Raw genomic sequence first — 27,796 nt, 5'->3', positions numbered from 1 at the left:
TTATTTTGTTAGAATGAGTGGGAGAGAGAGGCTCCCCTGGTGGTGAGTTTAGAGTATTTCAGGTGACAGACCGTTTTTCATGACACCTAAACAGAGAGAGACACCATGGCTCCATGGAGTGGATTTTCAAGTTTAAACATTTTAAAACATGTTTTTAGGACCAGGGCAAAGACTTTTATGATTGGTAAAAACAGAATGTCATTTAACCTTTAACAGCGACAGGGTGATTTGATGAACAATAGAAACACTGACAGCCCAAAAAGAATCCTCACGAATTTTCAACATGTATACAGAATGTTTTGGTGTGGATGGCCCTTTAAAGCAGTGGTTCTCAAACGTTTTGGGCTTCTGTACCCCCTTTTCCTGATTGCTGAATCCAAGTACCCCCGACAACATTTTGATCGAAATATACTGACATCTCAAAAGATCTTTTTATGTCAATATGTTGAAAATAAAAGTAAGTAACTTATTGTTTTCTAATCAGTAACAGTTGCTAGTCACAATTCGTACTTAATTTGGTTTAAAGCTTTACAGCAGCACATTCACATACATTAAAGGCCCATTTCACCTCTGGGACAACCCTATCTTATTTTATTGTTGTTTGGGACACGATCAACACAATCCTGAGTAATTTTTTGTGTTCGATCTGTTTTTTTTAGATATTTTAGTATTTCAGCATGTACTAGACGCATCACTGATGATGCAAAATGCATCACTAGTACATGTTGAAATACTAAAATATCTAAAAACACAGATTGAACACAAAAAATTACTCAGGATTGTGTTGATCGTGTCCCAAACAACAATAAAATAAGATAGGGTTGTCCCAGAGGTGAAGTGGGCCTTTTATCATGAAACATATCAGTAAAAAGTTTCCATTTTTCATTTTTATCAATTTCCATCTCAAGTATCCCCTGCAGTACCTCTGTGCACCCCTAGGTGTACACCTATCCCATTTGAGAAACACTGCTTTAAAGTGTTGTCATCTTTCCTGATCTCATCTCAGAATGTGAAACGTATTATTATTATTATATTTAATAAAAAGAAAATGTTATATATATATATATATATATATATATATATATATATATATATATATATATATATATATATATATATATATATATATATATATATATAGATTTGTGTCATATTATCCATCACCTGATCTGTTGTTGCATGTTGCATGTCATACCCTCTCTCGAACCTCTGTGTCAAAGAGAGGAAACTAGTGCCTTCAGTGTCAGACCCAGCAGTGCCTTCTCAGAGCGCCAAGCTCCAGCCCCCTGTCCGCAGCTCCCAGACCCTGCCTCACAACACCGTGCCAAAGTGGGTGAGTGTCCAGGGCTATTTTCAGCTACACTTCTAAAATCAATCTGCACTTAAAACTGCAAAATGATAACTGTGATGAAAGGAAAACCGATGGCTTCCTGGAAGGTAGGGAAATGTGTATGAAAATATTCTAATATGATATGTTTTGGGAATTAACATGCAGTAACACTGCTGGTATGGCCCTTTTAAAGGAAATAATCACCCATAGTATGCAGTGATGTCATTACGTGCGCATCCCGCATCAAAAACTCATTCAAGTCGCCCAGGGACTCATTCATGTCATGGTCCTGGGGTCCCGAGGATGCGCCTCCATTGGAGTCCATGTTCAAATAATTTACTTCTTCTACTTAAGTTGCTATATTAGTTTAGATAGTTTAATTTGTTTTTTTATGTATTGTGTAAGATAAACACTGTAAAGATTTATAATCAGTTAAACCTGGAACAGCTAAAAACTATTTTCACTAGTGGTTCTCAAAGTGGGGTCCTGGGTCCTTGAGGGAGTTCCAGGGGGTCCCCAGATAAATGATACCAAATACGTACCAAATAGAACTTTATGGGTCTGTAACTCGGTGAACAAATGGAACCAAATGGACCTGTTCCATTTGTACTCTAGTATTTTAACATTTAATATAAATTGGGGTCCCAGTGATATAAATATAATTAAATGGGTGTCTGTAGCCTAGTGTATTTAGAAATCCTAGTTCTAAGTTCAAACATTAGCCAATTTGTAAAATAAATATAAGAAATAGGCAAACATTTTGAAAATAGCCGATCTACATTCTCACAGCGCTCGAAAACATTGTATTGAGGACTCATAAAACTTTTCTGGGACCCATTTGAATGACCACCTGTGGGTCCCGGGACCCATTACATTGAAAACCTAGTAACATCACTGCCATAGTGATGCTCTGAGTTTTCGGTTTTTGATGTTTAATGCACTTAAGATGGCCATTTAGATAAAACACTTAATGCTCACTGTTATTCTAAATATTTTCATGGTGGTTGTTTTTGTACAGGCTGAGGAAAGCGCCCCACCCAGGCCACCTCTGCCCCGCCTCTATGACTATGAAGACACGCCCCCTGTGATCCCACCGCTCCCCAAAGAGGCATCGGTCATTCGGCACACATCAGTCCGTGGCCTCAAGAGACAGTCGGACGAGAGGAAGAGAGACAGAGAAACTGGGCAGTGTATTAATGGAGACTGTAAGGTATGCTAACATTCACAGTAGGCACAGTACCTCTTGTCTGCTTGTAGCAAATTATGCCATTATGATTTAGATAATAAGGTATTATTTAGACAGATGCTAGGTTTACCTACTAGACTACCAGTAGTTCTTTGTATCTTAGGCGGCGTTTACACGCCGCTGCTTCCACGCCGCTGCTTCCACGACGCTGCCTCCACAAGAAATCCGCAAAATTAAATGTCAGATATGCGTTCCGTTCAACTGCATTTTCAGGGGCTGGAAACGCAAGATAGTAAATCCGAATTTTTGAGTGAAAATGTGTGAAACAATCCTCCTTGCGTTTCCTCCTAAACGGACAAGTTACAGGGAAACCGGAAATGTGTGATGTAATGACTGACGCTGCAAAGCCGACAGCAGTGGAGCCTGTATGCTGCCATGGTGATTATGTAAACAAATGCTGTGACAGGAAGTGGAGCGGACATGATGTCACACACTGCCAGATAGTGGGCGCGTTCGGAAATGCGCACTCAACGCACTGGTGTGCCATGTTGTCGTTCGTTTATTCGGTGCACTTGGTGCGTTGTCGTTCGGAAATCCAGTGCGCGGCGCACTGGTGTGTTGAGTGCACGCACTCACCAACCCTACTCAGAAGATGGGGTTAGGCGGTGTGGTGCGGTGGTTCGGTGTTCTGATTGGTTGGTTTTCATCGCCGTGTCTCGAGCGCTTCTCAGCTGTGAACAATGGAGGAAATGACCGCAAATGCAGCATTTACAGCTTTATTGGTCGTTTGGGCTTGATAGTTTCACACACATCAACATGTAAATTAACAGCAGGTATGCCAATGTTATGAATGAATTACATCTCCTTTCAATAGCAACGTTACGTTAGCATACTTAGCAACTGCTGCTTTTCAGAAAGTTTAGGCTAGAGAGTTCAGAGTGACAAAGCACATAACTGCCTCTTAAAACTGGTCGTTCGTAAATAAGCCACACTGAACGCACTCTACAACGACACGCCCACTGCACTCACTACACTGAGCACACACCCGGTGCGGGTTTCCGAACGCACCCAGTGTGTCACTGACACCTAGTGACCTGGTGTGCACACTACATTCGTTTCAGTCCCTGGATGTCTTCGTGAACACTGGAAAAAAAGTGTCAACGCAACCGCGAGGTCCCAGGACGGACCTCGCCGTTTTCTCTACAGACCGCTGTCGTCTAAACATGGCCTTAATTGTCTTCATGTAATAGGAGGACAGGAGGGCATGTGCAGATGCACTGTTCTTGGTAAATAAATACACTGAAATTAACCTAACACTGCTTACAAAAGGAGCTGAGGGAAGGGACATTTTGTGTGTGAAAACGACATACCACCAATGGACACACGGTTGCTCTGTTTAACACAAGCCTTGAACCCATTTAGGCCTGAACACAATATGACGCAATATTTTATGCTTTAAATATAAAAAATAGCAGATATACAAGCTCACAGCGCGGCACCGCAAGTGTCTTTTGAATCCTTCTAAGATTTTTTGAAAAACACAATGATTCTATGTCGGCAATCTGGCCAGCCATCGTCAAAGAAAAGGTCCTTTTCACTTCACTGGAGCTCAGTCTGTTCTCGAGAGACTACTATGTCAGTGGTTCTCATAATTTTTCATGTGAAGGACCCCCAAAATGATATGTATTTGGCCACGGACCCCCCATCTCAAAATATCTAGTTCCAGGGACCACCCAGAAGCAAAATTTGAGTTACAAACATTCGCTTTGAAAATACATATATTCAAAGATTTGCACACATTTTCACGACTTTTTCAAAAATAGCAGATCTACAAGCTCGCAGCGCGGCACTCGGTGCCGCGCTGTGAGCTTGTATATCTGCTATTTTTCACTGGTTAAAGCGTTCAATCATTTTAGGCCTAAATGGGTTAAACTCAGTCTTTATTCCCTGCAGGTGGAGTTGCGGTCGTACCTGAGTGAACCAGAGCTGCCTGGCTTGGGCCGCAGCAACGCAGGCTCTGAAATGAACTACCAGACTCTCCCTAGCAAAGGTAGGTCTACACCAGGGGTCTTCATCGTTTTAAGCCAAGGACCCCTTCGTTGAGGGAGAGATGAAGCAGGGAGTCCAGGGACCCCCACAACCTTTTCATAGATTCCATGATATAGTTTCATCGTTTGACATTACAATCATCAGTGTATTTTGGATTCATGTAAATTTGTGTTTTCAGATATTTAACCACTTGAACTGTCAATACTTAATAAGTCATTATGTACTTAGTCTGCTCTTTTTCCCCTCGCGAGGCGTTGTGAGCTTGTAGATCTGCTATTTTTGGCCTAAGTTCTCAGAATATAAGGACACTAAGGTTCAAGTGGTTAATATAAAACATTTAAAAAAAAGTTTCTATCACACAAAGATTTGGAGGACCCCCTATAGTAACTCTGAGGACCCCCTAAGGGTCCCGGACCCCCTGTTGAAGACACTTGGTCTACACCACTTATAAATTAACCCCCCATGTTATGTACCTGGACTGACAGTTTGAGGATTTTGTCAGAAGCGCTTTTTAATACTTTTCATTGGTTCAATATTTTTTTAACCAACACACAGGCATAAAGGTTCAATAGCACTGATTTATGAAGGGAAAAGAAAAAAAGAGTTAGCTGGTTTCTGCCGGACAGCAACGATAGGTTTGCCTTTTGAGAACAAAAACAAAGCACCATCAATAATGAGCAAAATATACAAAAGAATAGAGGGTATGCGTGTGACATCATCATTATACCCGGAAGATATGCGGGAACGCCTACTGAGTGGCGGTCAAAAAAACTACTTTCTGGCCTTGACAGCCGATACATCCAAACAGAAAAGTCCTATCTGATTGCATTAAACAACGTTAAATGATGTTATTACCCGGCTTGTTAGAATGCTTGATTCTGATTGGTCAATCGCTGAAATCAGAGGTCTGATATTCCCCGATAACAGACCGCTCCGCTCTATAACAGACCGCTGCCTAATCAAAGACTCAAAGCACCTGCTGCAGTCAAGCTGCACTGTGTGAATCTTGTGCTGTAGCCAACATGTCAGCCATGTAAACAGACACACAGCGACATTTACAACTAAACGTTGCTCTCAAGAATGTTTTTTTTTAATATTTTAAGCGAGAAATAGACAACGTAGTATCAGAAAATGGATTCTATCTAATCAGCCCTTCCTTGTTTTCCAAGGCGACCGTGTCGCGCTAGGAGGACGCCCAGCGCAACACTTGTGGAACACTTCCAGCCGTCTGTAAACAAGGAAATACTTTGTTTTGTTTTTAGTTTTGAGTCAAATTATTAATTTTATTTAGTAGCCGGGTAATAAGCGGGATAATGAATGGCTCCTTGGTGAATGACGATAGATAACATCCCTTCGGCCTGATAAGTTATCAGTCCGTCGGTCTGTTATCTATCGTCATTCACCGCGGAGCCATTCATTATCCCTTACTTAATCATCACTTTGCCACTCACTTCGCCACTCGATTTGCCATTCACTTTATGCATGCGCATACCCTCTATATACACAATCGTGTACTCAACAAAGCTTGCATTATGCAGGACAAAATATATCAGTGTTTCTCAAATGGGGGTATGTGTACCCCTAGGGGTACGCGGAGGCACTGCAGGAGGTACTCAAGATAATGCCCCCCAAAAGAAAAATAGAAAATCAGCTAAAGGGGTACTCAAGCCAAAAAAGATTGAGAAACACTGAAATAAATTATAAGAATACACATAGCAACCATGTCAGATCCTACTGTCCTTACTGTAATGAGCTATTAGACTATCGAAGGAGCCGAGAGACCATCATTTGCCTATATATTAAATAGAAATGAAAGCATTTGCTAACTCAAGTTTTCCCTCAAGTGCTGCTTATTACTACTATGACTGGTATAGTTCTACTACTATAGTAATATCATGATTCCCACTTCACACAGTATGTTGTCTGTCCAGGTCTCTCTGGCTCCTCGTCTCGACTGAACCAGCCCACTTCCGTCTCCTCCTTCGTCACCTTAAGGAGGGGTCCTTCTGGGGGGTCCGTAACCAGAGTGAGTCACCACTAGGGCTGAAACTAGCCATTATCAGCTACTTTTTCGATGCATTGAATAATTGAAAAGAAGTGTATTTTGGGATGATTAGAAACAAATGATATACCAGTAAGACGCCCAAAGGGGGATATGGGCTTAATATTGATGACATCAGGGATCTCCATATATGGTCATAAAATGGACACGGACGAAATTCTTTTGCAAGTGTGACGTGTAGTTGGGATGTTTTTAAATAAATGCTATACCAGTAAGACGCCCTAAGGGGGATGTTTAGTATTGATGACATCATGGATCTCCATATACTGTATATTAGCATAAAAGGGACAAGGACGAAATTATTTTGCGAGTGTGACTTGTGTCGCAACAACCACACTGGTTATCATGAGACTGAGAATCTTGAAGAGGTAATGCGTCCTGCTGTCTGATGTCCTGTGCTGGTAAGAGTTCTTGAAAATAGAGTTGGAGATTCTCAAGAGCGTTGGTTGAATATGAAATATTCCGAGAATGCAGGTATTTTTTTATCCTTCTGCTGAGCTGGTTGAGTCATCATTGTGATGTCAGAACAGGTCAGCTATATCCATATCTGGAGTCAGATGTAGATGTATTGGCCAGCTCCATATATGGAGATCTAGGTGATGAGCTGGTGACTCCACAGGTATCATCATGTAGAGATATTGGCCAGGTCTATATATGGCTATTAGCGCGACGCGTGATCAACAAATCAACATACCGTACAATGGTGTCACGCACAAATAGAGAAAATTAAATCCAATTTACAACCTCACAACGCAACACATTGTAAGCTTGTAGATCTGCTATACTGTATATATATATATATATATATATATATATATATATATATATATATATCGTTTTTTTTAATCAATTATTTTATTAAAATCACACTGTGCTGTTTTTGTTGCCAGGTCTATAAGTTGCAGTGGGTATTTGTCAGTGTCCTCACTTTCCCTCCCATTGTTGTTTCCTTTACCTCTTTCACTGTTCCCCAATCTCATTGTCCACATCCATCCATACATTTTTCCACTTAACCCGCTATCACGCCACTCCTACCACCACCTCTACCCCTCCGGTCCTCTGCACCTCTCTCTGTCCTGACCCCTCTCATCCTACATCTGTTTACCTTCGTATTGTCATCTCTATCTCCCTCCATCTTTCCACCCCTTCACTACCTGTACTCTATGTCCATTGTTCTTCGCCTTTTCTCTCCACGTTATTCCTACATTTCTACAACTCTTTCATCCACTCTCTGTCTCCCCACTCCTACCAACCCTTCCACCTTTCACCTCCTCTTTGCCTGCCTCCCTCTTCCAACCTTCCCTCAGTTTCTTCCTCTTTCCTCCCTCTCTCTTTCCCTTTCGTTCTCCCCTACTTGCCTGTCTCCCTCTCTCCCTCCCAACTGCTCCTTCCTCTTTTCCCCTCCTCCCTGTAACTCTACGTCACATAGGAGCGACCCAGGAGTGCCTTGGAGCGCCTCTCCTCTCCTGCCGACTCTCCTCCTCTGCAAGGCGGGACCCTAGTGGCCCCCGGTGGCCAGCAACGTGGCCGCATGACCGCCGAGGAACAGCTCGAACGCATGAAGAGGCACCAGAGGGCGCTGGTGCGCGAGCGTAAGCGCAACCTCAGCCAGGGCGAGCGCTCCTCCTGCGCGGGCCTCTCCTCCTCCGTCTCCCAGCGGTCCTCCTCCTCCCGGCTGCCCGGCGGGACCTCCTCGGACCCGGCAGCACCCTCCTCCGTACGTTACCCCACAGCTCCCAGCAGCAGCAGCGGCAGGCACAGGGACCCCCAAAGTCACCACCACCACCACCATCGCTGCTGCTACACGCCCCAGCCCTCCCCTGCCACATGATAACTCACACTGGGACGCTAACACGCTAACGCGCTCTCTCGTGTGTGTGTGTGTGTGACCGACAGCTGTTAGCCGCGGGTACTACTAACCTCGGGCTAAAAGAGACCGAGACTGGCTTTGGCTGGCTGGCTAGCTAGCTTGGCTGATGTTAAGCTGATGGGGCTTGCCCAGAACTTTGGGAACTAATATGGGAGGAGGGGGGGTCGGCCGTCTGGCTGGTTTTGGACTGAGACAGTCACTCCCTGTGTTTTTAGTGCTTGTGTTTTTTTTATTTAATTAATTTTTTTTACGGTGGAAGGGTTAAAGTGAACCCACTTATCACTGCCCTCTTGTGGCGCCTCACTGACACAACACTGAATGTAGATCCACTGAGAAAAGGGAGGGAGGTTTCTTGCTCTCCCTTCCTGTTTTCTCTTTATCTTTAAAGAATATTTCCCCCCAGCCAGCGCCCTGTGTTCCTAGCTGTTTCTGCCATGTCGATTGGTGATTTTTATTTTGTCACTTCTTTTAGTGGCGAGTTTGGACAACCTCTGCAGGCGCCATGCTCACTGTAATTGATGACGTATCTTGGCAATGCACAAAAGTATACAATAGCATATCGTCGTTGTCGGGTGAAAACCTTGTATGTCCAAAACCATTCGTTTTGCATTTTCCATTTTAAAAATGATTTAGACTAGTGAAAACAGCCGATCTACAAGCACACAACGCCTCGCATCGCGAGGCGTTGTGTGCTTGTAGATCTGCTGTTTTCACTACTTTTGTGCGACGGCCTTGTACGATGAAGCAGGGCTTTGCTTTGCGAAAGAACGTACACATTTGAAACTTGGAGATACGAGGTTTCCACCCGACAACGACGATATTATTATTATGACTCAAATTCAGTGTGATAAATGTCCTTGTATGGATAAAATGTTTAAACGCCACTTTAGCATTTTGCGTTGAGAGGATGTATTGTAAACTCTGTAGCGTCATTTGATTTGGCTGCAGAAAGTAGTACAATGCTGAAGGAAGTGATGACATTTGAATTAACCGATCTGCATTATGGCAACTAGGAAAACGGGGCCAGGTTGAAAGAAAAGAAAACTTTAATAACAGAAAAATAGAGAGAAACACTGCTGTACATTTACATGCCTTGTGTACATGTACACTTTTATTTATTTAAAATGGGATATTTTCAGTATACATTTGTATAGTCTATTTTATAGAGATTTGGTATATTTAGAGAGCATATAGAGAGAGAATCGAGGAATATGTCTATAAGGTTTTTCAGGTTGAAGATATATGAAGAGAGTGGGTAATGCTAATGCTAAAGGCACAAAATCACAATCTCACCTCCCCGCTTTCTTTTTCCTCAGACGAAATCCAAGTGCCTTTGTTTCACTGATGGTTCCTTAATTAATTTTTGCCTTTGTCATGAAATTCACCTTGTGATCCACTGGTTTTATCAATCACTTTGTGCATGCATTGCTAATCATAGAATCAGTTTGTGGCAATCGCTATAGCTTAAATGCTGCTCATCTCTTTCAACCAGGTGGGTATATTACTAAAGAAATATTTATGACATTTTGAATTTCATTTCATTCTGTTTATTTCGCCCCACACATATACTCATATTACATGTTACATACATCATATTTTCTTTACCTCGTTGAAAACACTGCACAGTTAGCCACAAACCTGTATTGAGTTTGTGGTGGTATTTTCATTCATGTAAGATAAGATAATTGGACATTTTAAACAAATAGCCTTGGAGACTAGAGTTCAATAATATTTTTTGTTTTTTGTCACATTCCTAAGACAAAAATGTGATAACAATAAATTTACCCCCATTCGTTCCGGATCGGGACCCGTTTCGAAACGGGTCCCCATCCGGAATCAATGGGGGTAAATTTACTCGAATCAATTTTTTGTCTTAGGAATGTGACAAAAACCAAAAAATATTATTGAACTCTAGTCTCCATGGCATGACTAATCAATAGAAAAAAAGTCATTTTGGGGGTGAACTACTCCTTTAATGTTCTCAACAACCTTTGCACCTTATATGAAAATGACGATTGATATCTGTTTTAGGAACAATTCCCCCACTGTAACAATTATCTAGTTAGCAATGAACAACTTGAGTTCAAAATGTCATACAATTCCTTTTGATATGATAAGGTAGGCTGCAGAGTCTAGACTAACTCAAAACACGCCATCATCATCCCTTTGTGTTCTGTTTTGTTCGTAACACTGAAGCCTGATTTATACTCCTCTGTACGATGGTGTTGAGCACTAACTAATAGCCGACGTTCAAGCTCACAATGTGTCGCTTGGCGACGTGTCGTGAGCTTGTAGATCGGCCCACGCATCGTGGTATAAATTAAGCCCGAGCAATATGCCGTTAATCAACTCCTGCTGCCTGCTGACTTTTTGATTTTTTTTCTCTTTCATCCTTAACAGCCAGAGCATATTCCATATTTATTTAATCCATTCATATCAAAAAATAACATGTTTACATTTTCTGCATTTTCATACACTTTGTTTTATTAACCAAAATGATATTTTTTATTACTTGACTGTGGTTGATACTTACTGTACACACTGCCGCAGTGGAAGTTGAAGTATTCCTAAAGTATTTGAATATTTTTTAAATGGCCTATAGTACAGTTTTACATATCACAGACAGATTGGGTAGGTTGGAAGCAACATTGCAGAAACAATTAATTACAAATGGAAAAGCACGAGATTGTCCATTATAGGTTGTGTATTCAATTAATAATATTTTAATGATTCAAAAATATATTTTTAAAGGGTTAGGGTTAGGTTAAACAAACACAATATATATATATATATATATATATATATATATATATATATATATATATATATATATATATAGCCTATATGTACTGTATGTATGTATAATTTATTTGAATTTATATTTTTTTATAATGGTTTCAAAAGACAATGCTGACTTTAGTATCATGAGAGCTACCTCTCACTCTCAGAGTTAGATCAGTGTAACTGTGTGCACTACTTAGTTAACATACATTTCAAAAGTAAACTCTGTGTACACACACGTAACAAATACGTGTCCATTTGGTTCCGTGTACACGGTCAGAATTAAGTTAGCGGTCAGTATTTAACTGTGTAGATTCTAGGGCATTAACGTAAAAGTCGACTCAGTCGACTTCATTACACAAGTCGACTCCCACCAGAGAAAGTCGAAGTTGAAAAAAAAAAAATTCTATTTTCACAGTTTCTGCTGTCTATATATTTGACAATTTGTACAATGTTTAATTTGCTGTTTTAGAGGTATTAAAAAGTCCTTAAATTGGCACTTTAGAAATGTGAAGAGATACCCTCTATACATACCCTCTATACACCCCCCAATAATTGGGGGGTCGTGTGTTATGCGATGACGTCGTCAAACGATAAAGTCGACTTCAACTCAACGTTTTACTGAGTCGAGTCGACTTGCTAAAATCACAAGTCGTTAATGCCCTAGTGTAGACTCCGATGTAGAGCATCAGAGTAGACCTAGTGTTTCTGGTCAATGCAGTGACCTTATTTTCAAACAGCTATTCTCAACCTACACCCTATCATCACCCCTTCTAGTGCCAGTGTTTCTGCCATATTGCTCTTCCCCATCCACCCAGTTTTCAGATCAGTGATGATAATGAAATAAGCAAAACGAGGAAACGGCTCAGTAGTAGAGGGGGTAGCATTACATTATTTGAGCTTTTAGACAAACTGAACTGCTAATCACCACTTAACTCTATGTAATCGGGAAGCAATTACACAACTTATCCTGAGCGTGTGTATCTTTTATATCGTGTAGAGAGAAACTGCGCTCGACAATAAAGACTTCCTGCTTCTGAATGTCCTCTGGCTGTGTTTTTCCTATCTCTTTTGGCAGGGGGTTTGGTGACAATTATGCATGCATGTTTTTGTATGTTTTTTTCCTAACCACTGAAACCAGTATATCGTCACTGTCGGGCAACAAACCTCGTATCTCCCAAGTTTCAGATTTGTACGTTTTTTTGGCAAAGTAAAGCCCTGCTTCATCATACAAGGCCGTCGCACAAAAGTAGTGAAAACAGCTGATCTACAAGCACACAACGCCTCGCGGCGTGAGGCGTTGTGTGCTTGTAGATAGGCTGTTTTCAGATCAAATGTTTTCATCATTTTTAAAATGATAAATGCAAAACGAACGGTTTTGGACATACAAGGTTTCCAACCGACAACGACGATATACTTCTTTGGCTGGGGTCCCTCAGGGTTCAATACTTGGTCCCCTCCTTTTTCCTCTCTACACTAAAGCTCTTTGTTGAAAATAGCCGATCTACAAGCTCACACAACGGGTTGAGTTTATAAATCTGCTATTTCAGCTTAATTTTTGCCTATTTCTGCCAAATGTTCCGCCTATCATGACATGTCCAGAATAGGGAAGCTAGTGTGCGTGCGTGCGTGCGTGCGTGGGCATGTGTGAGATTGATCCTCATGGTATGAACTGACTACTACCAGGCATTGGGATGCCCCTTCTTGTTTATGCATGGGAATACAGTCTAACGTTGGAAGGATTTATGCATGGTTTTAAATGATCACTCACTAAGGGGATTATGTGTGCGCGCTGGCATGTGTGTGCAGTGAAGAGATTCGGGGAAAGAGGGAGCATTTGTTACAATTGGGAGACAGACCTGTAAAATGAATGATATATGATTACAGAGCAGACTAATCCCCATGCTGACAGTAGTATCTTTGGTGTCTGTTTCCCTCTTGTCTGGACTCTAAACATGATATCCCTCGAAATCCCCCCCAAATAGGCTCCTCTGTCTGTTACAGGCCAGATCAGAAATGTCCACTGTTTATTCTGGTCTTTGTCTCCCTCTAGGGGAATTCAGGAGCAATGCAATCGGACAAGAAAAGGGGCTTTAAAGGGCCACTTCACCCCTGGGACAACCCTATCTTATTTTGTTGTTGTTTGGGACACGATCAACACAATCCTGAGTTATTTTTTTGTGTTCGGTCTGTTTTTTGAGATATTTTAGTATTCAGCATGTACTGGTGATGCATTTTGCATCATATGATGCAAAATGCATCACTAGCAAAATGCATTGATCGTGTCCTAAACAACAATAAAATAAGATAGGGTTGTCCCAGAGGTGAAGTGGCCCTTTAATGTCTGTATTTTGTCCCAGTGAGAAGACATATAAAAATAATGAAAATTTAAAGGCCTTTTTATTTTGTAGCCAACAGTTTTTTACCCCCCTTTTCTCCCTAATTTAGTCATTTTGCCAACTGATTCCTCTCCGCACACATTTCTGTGTTGGCGGCACTGTTGTATCCTACTGACCTACTGTACTTGTTAAGTGAGGGGCCCCCACCAGTAGGACGTAGGGCCCTTGTCCTACTCTTCCCACTAGGGCATTCACCAAATATTCGAATATCAAAGTCATTATTCGACGACGTTCACCGAAGTCGAATATTCGCTTATTTTTTTTTTTTTTTATTGTTTTCTCTTTAAAAAAGACATAGTTTATAAAGCTTGGCGAGATAGGAAGTCATAAGAATGAGTTGTCAATGCCCCTGGTGGATGAATTTGTTAATGCTAGAGCTATACCAGGTGTTCTCAAACCTTTTTAGGCCGTGACCCCCAAAATAAACATATTTGAACTGGGGACCCCCACCCTGACAAGCACTTGGAATTGTAGGTATTACATTTAATGTGACTCGGTTCCGCAGATAAATATTGTGAAAATAGCAGATCTACATGCTCACAACGCCTCGCGAGGCGTTGTGAGCATGTAGATCGGCTATTTTCACAATGTTCGCCTCTTGCTTACTTAATATTTGACAGTTTGGCCAATCCTGTCGAATGTTCGACTATTCGAATACTTTGAGGTCGAATAATTTGAATACTAAAAATCTCTATTTGCGAATGCCCTACTTCCCACCCATCATCCCCTCCTGACAGGTGCCACTCCAGCCCGTAGGAGTGAAGTGAGGTGACCTAATGTCACCCTCCCCTCCCGGCTTCCTTCCCCTGAACATGGGCCAATTGGGTTTGTGTAGACGCCCGACAAAGCCGGATGCACCAAGGTGTCCTGTAACAATCTTAGAATAATTATTAAAGCAAACATTTTTAACACAAATATTCCGCGGGTCCCTATAGCACAAACTAGTTGGAGATTGGGGTCCGCGGCCAAAATAAATACATGTCATCTTGGGGGTCCTTGACATGAAAAGGTTTGAGAACCACTGCCCTAACCTATTTAGGCGTAGAATCATTCAATGCTTTAACCATTGAAAAAAAGCAGATCTACAAGCTTGCAGCGCGGCACAGAGTGCCGCACTGCGAGCTTGTAGATCTGCTATTTTTGAAAAATCGTGATATATATCCCTGAATATATCTTATCTATTTTTGAAAAATCGTGATATATATCCCTGAATAATATATCTTTTTAAAAGAGAACATTTGTAACTCTAATATTTGCTTCTGGGGGGTCCCTGGAACAACATATTTTGAGATGGGGGTCCCCGGCCAAATACATGTAATTTTGGGGGTCCTTGTCATGACAGGAAAAAGTTTGAGAACCACTGATTTAGAAGAAGGATTAAGAAGACATTTATAGAATCGGGGTCAAAAATATTCAAAGACTTGCGCAAATGTTCACGATTTTTCAAGAATAGCAGATCTACAAGCTCGCAGCGCGGCGCTCGGTGCCGCACTGCGAGCTTGTAGATCTGCTATTCTTTAACAGTTAAAGCATAAAATAATGGTTAAAGTGGTTCAAATCTAACGTGACACAGATTTACGTTCAGGCCTAAATGGGTTCTAATCAGACTCACTGGGACCGCCTCCCCAGGTCTGTGATGGGCCGCCGCGGGAGGGAGGTGGAGCCTATCGGCTGGAGGAGCGCCTGGGGGCGGAGGGCCAGAGCGATGAGGGGCGGGGCCAGATGACGGACAGACAGAGGATCCAATCGTCAGACCAGTGGGCGACGGCGACCGTTGCGCCCCTGAGAGAAGTGGACGTGGAGCCTGTGGAATATGACCTGGACATCAGCCTAGAGGTACGGAGGTGACGACGTCATAACTGAATGCTATGTTATAATATGACCTGGACATCAGCCTAGAGGTATGGAGGTGACGACGTCATAACTGAATGCTGTTATAAATATGACCTGGACATCAGCCTAGAGGTACGGAGGTGACGACGTCATAACTGAATGCTGTTATAATAATGTTGAATATGACCTGGACATCAGCCTAGAGGTACGGAGGTGACGACGTCATAACTGAATGCTGTTATAACCAGTAAGACTCCCTAATCGGGAGATAAGCGACCGTAGGTCGCAATAATGTTGAATATGACCTGGACATCAGCCTAGAGCATACATGGGCAACTGGCGGCCCGGGGGCCACATGCGGCCCCCACCTTCACGTAATGCGGCCCACAGGTTCATATCGGAATACTGATATATTATTGATTTCAGCTGTTATAATTCCAAACATGGCCTGCTTTAATTCCGTCAGTCTATATTAGTAGCTTATTGTCTAGTATAGTAGTATTAAAATGTATTTTTTTACGTCGAATGTATTTGTGTTTAGGTTCATAAAGTTAACATGAGTATATAATTAAATGTGTTTGAAATGAAATCAAAATGGTACATTTCAGGATTCCAATTAAAAAATAACAACAAAATTATTCAGGATTCCAATTCAAAAGAAGCACAAAATAGCCGATCTACAAGCGCTGCGATGCGTTTTGAACTTGTAGATCTGCTATTGTTTGCTTCTTTTGTATGAGATACTAGAATGACAAAGTAGGACGTAGCAATATGCAATGTGGCCCTCTGGAGTGAAGGTGGAAATATAGTGGCCCTCGCCATCATCAAAGTTGCCCACCCCTGGCCTAGAGGTACGGAGGTGACGACGTCATAACTGAATGCTATGTTATAATATGACCTGGACATCAGCCTAGAGGTATGGAGGTGACGACGTCATAACTGAATGCTGTTATAATAATGGGACACGGTTGGAATAAGGGGCCAGCGCTTGCTGCAATTCCGTGAAAAGAAATAAGTTACAGCTAAACAAAGGGTATTTATTAAATATCGTCGTTGTCGGGTGAAAAACTTGTATGTCCAAAACCGTTCGTTTTGCATTTAACATTTTTAAAATGATTTAAACTAGTGAAAACAGCCGATCTACAAGCACACAACGCCTCGCACCGCGAGGCGTTGTGTGCTTGTAGATCTGCCGTTTTCACTACTTTTGTGCGGCGGCCTTGTATGATCTTGTTCTTTCACTTGGTGAAAGAACGTAAAAATGTGAAACTTGGAGATACGAGGTTTCTGCCCGACAACGACGATATAGTATATCGTATAATAATTTGTATGTATTTATTTCTTCACAGAATCAAAGGTTTTATGGTCATGACTCATGATACACCGGGATCCTGGATGGCTTGATTCTAGGCTTAAAATAATTGATATGAATATTTGTGTAAATATATATATGTTTCTTTCCATTTTCATACATTCTTAATGGTGATACTTGCGTGATCTGTATTTCTATCGCTCATTTGCACATCACGTCACATTTTTGGGTCAGTTAACCATGTTGGAATATACACTTAAATTGCCACATGACGGGCCATGCGTTGTCCAACTCCTTCCAGCTGGGGAAGCCCAGGAAGGTCCCCATCCCTGAGCGCTACGTGGAGTCCGACCCTGAGGAGCCACTGAGTCAGGAGGAGCTGGAGGAGCGTTCCCGCAAGGCCCAGCGCATGAGGAGCCTCCTGGCTAAATCCAGGTACTTTAAAGGACAACTTAGTTTTTTTACAACAAGGGTTCATATTTTAGATTGTAATTAGAGAAAAGAAAAGGTGAGTGTTAAAATGTTTTCATTTACTGCTTTCTATCGTTTCGGCACGTTTAGCCATCTTGATTTCAGTGGGTGGGTCTAAAGTGTCTAAATATGTATTTTCATATTTTTTATTACTATTTACAGTAACACTACTAGCCCCCATAAACATTTTAACACTCATCTTTTATTTTCTTTGTTGTAAAAAAAAACAAAGTTGTCCTTTAAGATGAACACAGTTCATTTAACTCTGAGCGTGTCTGTACACATGTCCATCTGTGCACAGGTCCATTTGGTTCCATTTGTACACCCCTCAAGAGTTCAAAATAAATACGCGATTTTTACTGTGCACGCTAGAGCAGTGGTTCTCAAACTGTGGGTCGGGACCCCCAATGGGGTTCAAATATGATTATTTTGGGGGGTCACAGCCTGAAAAGGTTGAGGACCACTGCTCTACAGAACAGGGGAAATACTATTTTTTTTAAAGATTTGTTTTTGGGCTTTTTATGCCTTTATTTGATAGGATAGTAGACTGACAGGAAATGGGGGGAGAGATGGGGAATGACGTGGCAAAGGTCGTCCGGATTGGGAATCGAACCGGCGACGCCAGCAGGCGTCATAGCCTAGCATGTGGTATGCGCCTTGACCACTAGGCCAGCGAGCACCCTGGGAAATACATTTGTATCATGCTTTTATTTTGCCATCATGCAGAATATTGTCATTTTAATAAGAAAACGGGGTGGAAAAAACAAACCCAGGCCACAGTCAGGTATACGTATACATAGTACTTCATTGTCAAATATTGGTGGGAATCAAATCTTTAAATGTGGACGGATGGATAAATTATTAGACGAACATTTGCGCGCACGCACGCACTCACGCACGCACGCACTCACGCACGCACGCACGCACGCACGCACGAACTCACGCACGCACGCACGCACGCACGCACGCACGCACGCACGCACACACACACACACACACACACACACACACACACACACACACACACACACACATATATACACACAGACATATATACAGTATATATAGTATATATAAAGGGGAATGAACAACACTCACTGTTGAATTTAAAAGTTGATAGTGGGTTTTATTGTGTGTGTGTGTGTGTGTGTGTGTGTGTGTGTGTGTGTGTGTGTGTGTGTGTGTGTGTGTGTGTGTGTGTGTGTGTGTGTGTGTGTGTGTGTGTGTGTGTGTGTGTGTGTGTGTGTGTCAGTGTACAGAACATGCAGATGTCCTCAGGTCACTGGGTTCCTGTGGACTTCAGTGAGTTGGACTCGGTCGTACAACAACAGGAGAGGATCATGACAGTGTCTCACGCCCTGGCCTCCGAGGCCTCCCGCAAGAGCAAGCTGGTGGCAGGTTAGAACCCTACGTGCGCACACACACACACACACACACACACACACACACACACACACACACACACACACACACACACACACACACACACACACACACACACACAAACACACACATAGAGTTGTAACTTTTACAGAAACCTTCATACTGTATATGTATTGAAACTTTCATATATTCTAGATACATTGGACATTCAGTGAATTACTCCAAACTTTTTTTGTTAAAATTTTGTTTTTTTAATGGCATACAGCTAATGAATATCAAAGGTCCATATTTCAAAATATTACAATATTACACGAGACCACTCAAAACAAGGATTTATAATAGAGAAATGTCGACCGTCTGAAGTTAGAGTTGCTTGAAGTCCAGTGGGAAGTTTCCTCAGTCAGTTATGATCTGGGCTGCTATGGCATCTGCAATGCTTTTTTTACACAGTATTCTAATTCTTCGAGATGGATCTATATATACAAAAAAATATAAAATTTGAAAAAAATCATCACAAGGGGGGGGGGGGGGGGGGGAGTGGTACTGAGTTACTAGGGCCCAAGGTGGAGGGGCCCTAGTAACTGTAGCTATTGAAAAATAGCAGATATACAAGCTACAAGAAATGTCTTGAAAATGTGTGCAAATCTTTGAATATATGTATTTTTTAAGCGAACATTTGTAACTCAAATTTTGCTTCTGTGGGGGTCCCTGGAACGAAATAGTTTTAGATGGGAGTCCGTGGCCAAATAAATATCTTCTTGGGGGTCCTTGACATGAAAAGGTTTGAGCACCACTGACATGGAAACATAGGTTTCTTGCACACATTTTCACAATTTCACAATTTTTCAAAAATAGCAGATCTACAAGCTCGCAGCGCGGCACTCGGTGCCGCGCTGTGAGCTTGTATATCTGCTATTTTTCAATAGTTAACATTCATGGGGGGCCTGCAGTGAATCCTTGTACCCAGGGCCCAGAATTTGGTGTGACGCCGCTGCAAGCAGGGCCACTCATCACTATGTAGGTAGGAGTGCTATTGTACATCAGCCTGGTAACAGTGCTGTCCCTGGTATGTGTGCAGGAAGAGATGAGTGGCTGGGGCGGCGGTGAACACGTGCAGGTAAACCTCTCCACTTCCCCTCGTGGATGGATGCCGTTACAGTAGCTCTTTGGGTGGTGTTGTTGGGTGGTGTTACTGGAGTGTGCCTCCAACCGATACAGGGTAAAGAAAGTGACTGCGTTCAAGTCAATTATTCACAGCACTCTGTCAAAAAATGGACTACCTACAGGCATCCAATGAGTCCACAGAAATGTTGTGAATAAGATACTTAAATTGTGGTTATTCTTTGCAGTGCAGATATTTCTCCTTTTTTTGGGTGTTGTGCTGGTTCCTGGGTGGTGCTGTGGTGTTGTTTCATGGGTGTTGTTTCAAGGGTGGTGTTGTTTCATGGTTGTCGTTTCATGGGTTGGTGTTGTGTTGTTTTGTTTCGTGGGTGGTGTTGTTCCGTGGGTGGTGTTGTTTCATGGGTGGTGTTGTTTCATGGGTGGTGTTGTTTCGTGGGTGGTGTTGTTTCATGGGTGGTGTTGTTTCGTGGGTGGTGTTGTTTCGTGGGTGGTGTTGTTTCGTGGGTGGTGTTGTTTCATGGGTGGTGTTGTTTCATGGGTGGTGTTGTTTCATGGGTGTTGTGTCAAGGGTGGTGTTGTTTAGTGGGTGGTGTTGTTTCATGGATGGTATATTTCCTGGGTGGTGTTGTTTCATGGGTGTTGGTTCCCTGGGGGTGTTACTTTGCTGGAAATGTACAGCACTTCCCTGGGTGGTGTTAGATTCGGTAGTGTACTTTCCTGGGTGCTGTTACAAGTGTTTTTGTCTAAACCGTTAAATGTTATGTTATGTTTAAAAAGGTTTGTGTAATGTAATTGAGGAGTTTTAGCCTACTCCTTACCAGAACTGAGTCAAAAATAAATTATTGTTGGAGGGCTACAATAGATTAGTACTCAGCCAGAATATCAGTATGCCAAGGAAGATTACCTGACTTTGAAATGTTGTCTCATAATTGGGGCGCCAATGGTCTAGTGGTTATACCAAAGATAGGCTCTAACATAGCCTGACAGTGAGTCGCGGGTTCGATTCTTTGCTGCATGTCTATCGCTACCGGAGAGATATCAAGTGTCCTATAATCATTTAAACCAGTGTTTCTCAACCCCTATCCAATATTCAGGTCCCTTACAGCCCCCAATTAAATCGTAATATTTTATTTATTTATTATCAAACATAAGATTTTACATTAAACTGGACTGTTAGTATGTGATTTTAATTCCTGTTACGATGATAAGTAGAATTGCCTTCAGGGACGTGCTGGCCATTGGGAAAAGCGGGACAACTCCCGAACGGCCGGTTCATTCCCGGCCATTAGGAAAAAAATAAAAAATAAAATGTCGGCCTTCGTTCCATTTTGGGGGCTGGGTGGCCAACAAAGTAAATCGTCACTGTCGGGCAGAAACCTTGTATCTCCAAGTTTCAAATGTGTAAATTTTTTCGCAAAGTAAAGCCCTGCTTCATCATACAAGGCCGTCACACAAAAGTAGTGAAAACAGCAGATCTACAAGCACACAACGCCTCGCGGTGCGAGGCGTTGTGTGCTTGTAGATTGGCTGTTTTCACTAGTTTAATTCATTTTTAAAAAGATAAATACAAAACAAACGGTTTTGGACATACAAGGTTTCCAACCGACAACGACGAAATATAACTCATGTAATTGGCCCACTGGCCTGTCATTTGTCATGATCTGAAATGGTAAATCTTTGAGTAGCAGCAGCGCTATAGAGAGAGATCTCTCTCTATAGCGCGCAATGAGGGCCTCTACAACTCTTTTTCCCGGGCTGAATCAGGGGCCCAGCACGTCCCTGATTGCCTATATAGATGTCAGGCCCTGTGACATAGCCCCCTCTCACTGAATAGCAGTATCATAGTCCTGATGAAGATCCAGTAGGATCAAAATGTTGAACGAACAGCAATAAACAAGTGGAGCTGAAATACCAGTGTGTTTACAGTATTATGTCAGTATCATGGTCAGTATTATGTCAGTATCATGGTCAGTATTATGTCAGTGTCTGGTCAGTATCATGTGAGTATCATGTGACATGTCTGGGGGCCCTTCCAGGGGTCCAACTCTGAGGGTGTACAAATGTAATCTTTTTTTCTCCATCTTTGGAACCCAATCTACCTGTATAATGATCAGTGTTAATTTAACTCTGTAATTAAGCAAAAAGGTCTTATGCACACCTGATATAGGCTTAGAGATGGGTGCGTAGGTACTAGGGATCAATGTATTTTCAAACATGCACAGAATGTACATATGACCCGCACACCATCTTACACTTGCAAAAACAACTCTTTTATTAAATAGATGCAACGTTTCGGTCAACAACCTTCTTCAGGCATCTGACCGAAGTTACATTATGTGCATGGTTGACATGTACTCTGTAATTAACAAAGGGAACCAAATAGTCCATTATAGGTCCATTTAGTTCCATTAGTACATTCTCAGTGTTACATTACGGACCCTCTGGTGGTCCTCGGACCAGGCACATTAAGAACCAGTGATGTAGGCCAGTGGTCCTCAACCTTTTCAGGCCGTGACCCCCAAAATAATTATATTTGAACTGGGGAGCACTTGGAATTGTAGGAGTTGGCATTACATTTGGTTTGACTCAATCATTGTGAAAATAGCAGATCTACATGCTCACAACGTCTCGCAACACTAGGCGTTGTGAGCATGTAGATCGGCTATTTTCACAATTTCAGCCTCTAATATTTGACAATTTGACCAATGTTTGACCAGAGGTACTAAAAAGGTCTTTAAAGTCTTTAAATTGTCACTTTAAATATGTGCAGATACCCTGTAGGCCTATACACTTCAACTTTATGTTGGTTTGTTTACTGTTGAGTGATAAAACAATGTTAACATTTAGCTTAAAGGGATATTACACTTTCAAAGTCATTTTATCGTCTAATCAGGCTTTTATGAACACCCTGAACAGTTTTTAATTTGCTTGATTCAATATTTAGATATTTGATGTAAATGTTACCAGGCCCGACACGCCCAGGCCCTCTCCACATACACACCCATTGTAACTTCAAACTCCATTTTAACCGTGATAAATTCATTAAAAACAACCATTATTTTTTCTGGTGACTCAAACTGTTTTTTCGATAACTTTTTTCATTTATTTTTAATAATCCATTTTTGTAGTAAATATTTTTCATTTTCCCAAATAATTATTAAAAATTAATGAAAAAAGTTATCGAAAAAACGGCCTGCTCACGTATTAGGAGGGTAGTATGAGTCAACAGAAAAAACAACGGGTGTTTTTAATTAATCTATCATGGTTAAAATGGAGTTTGAAGTTACAATGGGTGTGTATGTGGAGAGGGCCTGGGCGTGTCGGGCCTGGTAACATTTACATCAAATATCTAAATATTGAATCAAGCAAATTAAAAACTGTTCAGGGTGTTCATAAAAGCCTGATTAGACGATAAAATGACTTTGAAAGTGTAATATCCCTTTAACATCTGGGGACCCCCAAAATAATTTGGGGACCCCTCTGGGGGTCCCGACCCACAGGTTGAGAACCAGTGATGTAGACAATGTGAACTTCAGGGTCCTTGGTTACTGTAAGAGTAGACTTACTATGGCTCAGGTGGTCTTGACATATATGACCACCATAAGACTAAAATGTAACATCCAAATGTGTTTTGTTTTCTTTTATCTTTCAGCCAAAGCTGCCTCTGAGCGCTGACCCAAAGAAAAGGATCACTGTGCCAACCATGTTGTGGAAGGACATACCTGTGTGACAGAAAGAGAAAGGAACCAAACATTGTTTTAATACTAGCGGGTGAAATACGTAAAGGACCACTTCACCCATCTTCATACAGTGTAAACAAAGCCCTCCTCACTATGCTCATAATTATAAGATGGTGCCATTTCTGTCAACTCGGTCTGTCTCAGAGGAAGGCTGTGGACAGTTCAGAAACATGCCTAGTGCCTACCAATCATTTAAAAACAAAAATAATTCATGAATAAGGGCTTCTATTTCAGCATGCCGAACTGTCCATAGCCCACCAATAAGACGCAGAGTGAGTTGTGGTGAGCAATGAGCATTAGTAAGGACCAATAATATGAAGAATGGGTTGAAAATGGGTGACGTGCTAAAACCCTGTTTGCTAAATGAAACCAAAGTGTGTAAAATCATACTGTTGTTTTTCGGCTTCTGCACTTTGACATGACATTGACATTGGAGTGATTTATAACACTGAACAACCTTTACCTTTTGCCAGCTGTGTCACGTATGGTTGCTATTTTTGAGAGTGAACTAATGACTGACACTTTTAAAGCCAATGATGATTATATTTCAGGACAGCAATGAATATGTTCATACATGAAACCTGTATTTATGATAATATATTTTTGTTTGATGTTCATACACCAGATTGTATGTTTTTTTGTAGCTTAACACTGCCATGAAATGCAAGGATTCCCCCTGTCAACACAATGTTGTTGTGCATAATACACTTACAGTAATAATCCAAGCACAAAACAAACAAATAATGGTTACGCTATTGAAAATAAAAGATTTTAACAAAATGTTACTTCCTCCCTGGCTGGTTCTTTCACACTTGGTATTCAACTCTAGCTAGCTTCCTATTCTCTCTACTGTAACGACTAGAGGTTTCTTGAATGAAATTGGGACATACATTTTTGTTTTATATACTGTAACCAACTTATTTTTCAACGCAGAGGGCGCCTATGGTTGTTCCATGCTACATCTTGTGCGAACCAGGTCAATAATATCCCAGAAGAAAACCACTGGCCATATAAACAAAAGCACAACCACACCTAGCATATTTACTCAGTTAATGTATGCCTACATATTCTCATTTCATTAATTATTTACCAAGTTATATGTTGTTAATCGTGTTCACCATTGCTTTGGCTGGCAGGATAGATTATTGCCCTGTCATGCCAATAACGCAGGAATTTGAGTGTGTGTGTGTGTGTGGGGGGGGGGGTCTCTGATGATAGTAGTTCAGACAGTTCATGTTGACCACAACAACAATCAGAAGGGTTGTATAATCTGAACAATAATCTGTATGACCTGTGTTTGTGTCAATGTGATGACTGATTGTACTTGATAAAGTGTTTGCCCTGTACTGTATACTGTGACATTTGTGCATTGACCTGATTTCTTTCCTAAGACTAAAATTTGATTACAATAAATTTACCCCCATTGATTCCAGATGGGGACCCAAATCCATCCGGAATCAATGGGGGTAAATGTACAAGAATCTTGTTTTGACCTTGGGAATGCGACAAATACAAAAACATATTATTGAACTCAAGTCTCCGTGGCATGAGTAATCAATAGAAAAAAAGACATTTTGGGGGTGAACTACTACTCTAACTTGCCCATACTTAGTACCTGAGACGAATAACAGTCTAATGCCTCATTCACACTACAGATATATAGTTGAAAGTTTTGCTTGGTAATTCAATGTAATCTCAATGGAAACCAGCTTTAAAGGCTGGGCATGTCGGCTGTCCTTGGAATCCAGCCTTTAAAGCTGGTTTCCATTGAGATTACATTGAATTACCAAGCAAAACGTTCAACTATATATCTGTAGTGTGAATGAGGCATTAGTCCGTATTTTAACATTTTGGATAAAGACATTTTTTTTATTTACCAGACTGTAAACCACAAACTAGAAGTTTTTAATTTCTTAAAGTCTTAATGTACTCCACCCTCATTTTGTTGAGTTAGATTTTTTTTCTTAACTCATATATATTAGGAATTATAAGACATAATACTTATGGAAAGTGGAAAAACAGTATATCTCCAGCAGTTTGTGGAACAACAGTCTTAAGGCCCATTCCCACTGGGCCAGATAACCGATAAAAAAATCTCTTTCTCCAGATATTTTTCCATTCAAAGTGGATGGTAGATACAGATAAAAAAAATATTTGCCACAGATAAAAGTATCTGTGGGAAATATCTGTGGTAGACATTTTTTTTACAAGCAATATGCAGCAGACAAAGGGAGCAGATAACATTAAAACCGACAATTAAACAAAATGAGGGGGGATTGCATTAACAATTTAACAGATTAAAAATGACTACAGTCTGGTAAATCCAAAAATATATATATTCCAAAAAAAAAATATATATATATATGGATTTATACTGTTATTCGTCTCACGTACTCGGAGACCACTTAGCTGCATAGCCTTAAATCTAGTATTTATAACATTTTGAATCTTGGAATATTGATCCAGATACCTCTGATACCAGATACCTCTGTGAATCCACTTTAGGGGTGAGTGATATGGAAAAATACAATATCACAATATCTTCACAAGCTGTATCACAATACACGATCTTATCACCATTCTTTTTCATGTTTGTTTCTATGGTTATTTTTCAAATTACTCAACAGTACAACCACCTACGGTACAAGGTAACTAAAAAGAGTAACAGACCATTTCGTCCAGGGACTCACTGGGTTCCTTTTGGAAGGTCTAAATTGATCCTTACAAGTATGTAACTCTGACAGTATACAAATGAAACCAGTTTCATTTGTATACTGTCAGAGTTATGGGGAGACCTTGACCTCACATAATAAAGTTTGAGAACTACTGATTTAGACAAAAATGCAGGTTTAAATGAAGGAATCTCTGTATTAATTCAACAGGATTTTTTGTAAGGCTCCCCCCCTTATGAAAAATGTAGCAAGACTCAACCCCTAGTTGCTCACGATATATACGATATCTTTGAAAAGACATATCGTTGAGACATGGCATCGTCTCAACGATATTTATCACCATATCGCCCACCCCTAAATCCACTCAGAAATCACTTCGACTTCATTTTGTTATACAAATGTTTCCATACTTAGTGACATCTCCATGGTATGTCGAAGATGCCATAAAGTTTGCCTGAACACGAAACCATTTTTATATCGTTTCCATGTAAATCACCAAACTGAGATCTGTGGTACTTCCCTTTATTGGTTTTCAGATTGTAGATCAGACAGGCGTCACACCTGCGGAGAGTGGCAGGGAAGTATCGTTTCATTTGATGAAAATCCATAGTGCGCGCACGGCGGCCATCTGTGATACTGTAGGTTGAACACAGTTATACCTGGAGTGTTCACCGTCATACTAAGCCACAGTGGTCCACACCAACCAGACTGCTTGACACTTAAAAGCCCGTTCAGATCCAAGATTGATGATGAGACTGAATAAAACTGTAAACTCAAACATTCAAAATGTAAATAAACAAAAGGGATCAATTCACATCAAGGAGACCAGCACAAACACATGCCTATAACTGTTACCATATTAACTAACGGTACTTCAATAGCGATGTATCAGAGATCTCCACCTACCAATAGGTTTAACCCATTTAGGCCTGAGATTATTGAATGCTTTAACCAGTGAAAAATAGCAGATATACAAGCTCACAGCGCAAGCTTGTAGATCTGCTATTTTTGAAAAAGTCGTGAAAATGTGTGCAAATCTTTGAATGAATGTATTTTCAAAGCGAACGTTTGTAACTCAAATTTTGCTTCTGGGTGGTCCCTGGAACTAAATATTTTGAGATGGGGGTCCGTGGCCAAATACATATCATTCTGAGGGTCCTTCACATGAAAAGGTTTGAGAACCACTGACATAGTAGTCTCTCAAGAACAGACTAACTGAGCTCCATTTAAGTGAAAAGGAACTTTTCTTTGACGATGGCTGGCCAGATTGCTGACATAGAAACATAGGTTTTTCCAAAAACCTTAGAAGGATTCAAAAGACACTTATAGAATCGGGTCAAAATTCTAATTTTCACGATTTTTATAGTTAAATCATAAAATAATGATACACAAAATGTATACCCGTTCTAAAAAAAAGTAGGGGCTAGAGCAGCAGAGAAAGCCTCAGCTACCCACTGCTTTGAAAACCAATGATACTGTTCCAATATGAAGGGCCACCCTAAAGTCTTTGCATTGGTTCTGCAATGCAATGCAGAACCAAATGCGATGCATTTTTAAACTATTTAGACACTTATTTTTTTTAATTG

General features: G+C 41.0%; 1 protein-coding gene across 1 annotated transcript in view; it reads left to right on the top strand.

Moving 5' to 3' along the window:
- Nucleotides 1-24,312, top strand: part of LOC308294890 (pleckstrin homology domain-containing family A member 7-like) — a 91,081-nt gene extending 66,769 nt beyond the window's left edge. Inside the window, exons 13-21 of the mRNA XM_080737805.1 lie at nucleotides 1,221-1,333; nucleotides 2,349-2,540; nucleotides 4,470-4,566; nucleotides 6,497-6,591; nucleotides 8,057-8,344; nucleotides 15,307-15,513; nucleotides 17,124-17,257; nucleotides 18,546-18,691; nucleotides 23,451-24,312. Coding sequence (XP_080593931.1) covers nucleotides 1,221-1,333; nucleotides 2,349-2,540; nucleotides 4,470-4,566; nucleotides 6,497-6,591; nucleotides 8,057-8,344; nucleotides 15,307-15,513; nucleotides 17,124-17,257; nucleotides 18,546-18,691; nucleotides 23,451-23,473 — 1,295 coding nt within the window. The 3' untranslated portion in view covers nucleotides 23,474-24,312. The remainder of the gene's footprint in view (nucleotides 1-1,220; nucleotides 1,334-2,348; nucleotides 2,541-4,469; nucleotides 4,567-6,496; nucleotides 6,592-8,056; nucleotides 8,345-15,306; nucleotides 15,514-17,123; nucleotides 17,258-18,545; nucleotides 18,692-23,450) is intronic.
- Nucleotides 24,313-27,796: the final 3,484 nt, after the last annotated feature.

The sequence above is a fragment of the Nannobrachium achirus genome (genome assembly GCF_963921795.1).
Source record: "Nannobrachium achirus genome assembly, chromosome: 11".
Classification (NCBI taxonomy): Eukaryota; Metazoa; Chordata; class Actinopteri; order Myctophiformes; family Myctophidae; genus Nannobrachium; species Nannobrachium achirus.
Note: the sequence above shows the minus strand (reverse complement) of the source record. Positions and strands in the feature narration are given on the sequence as shown.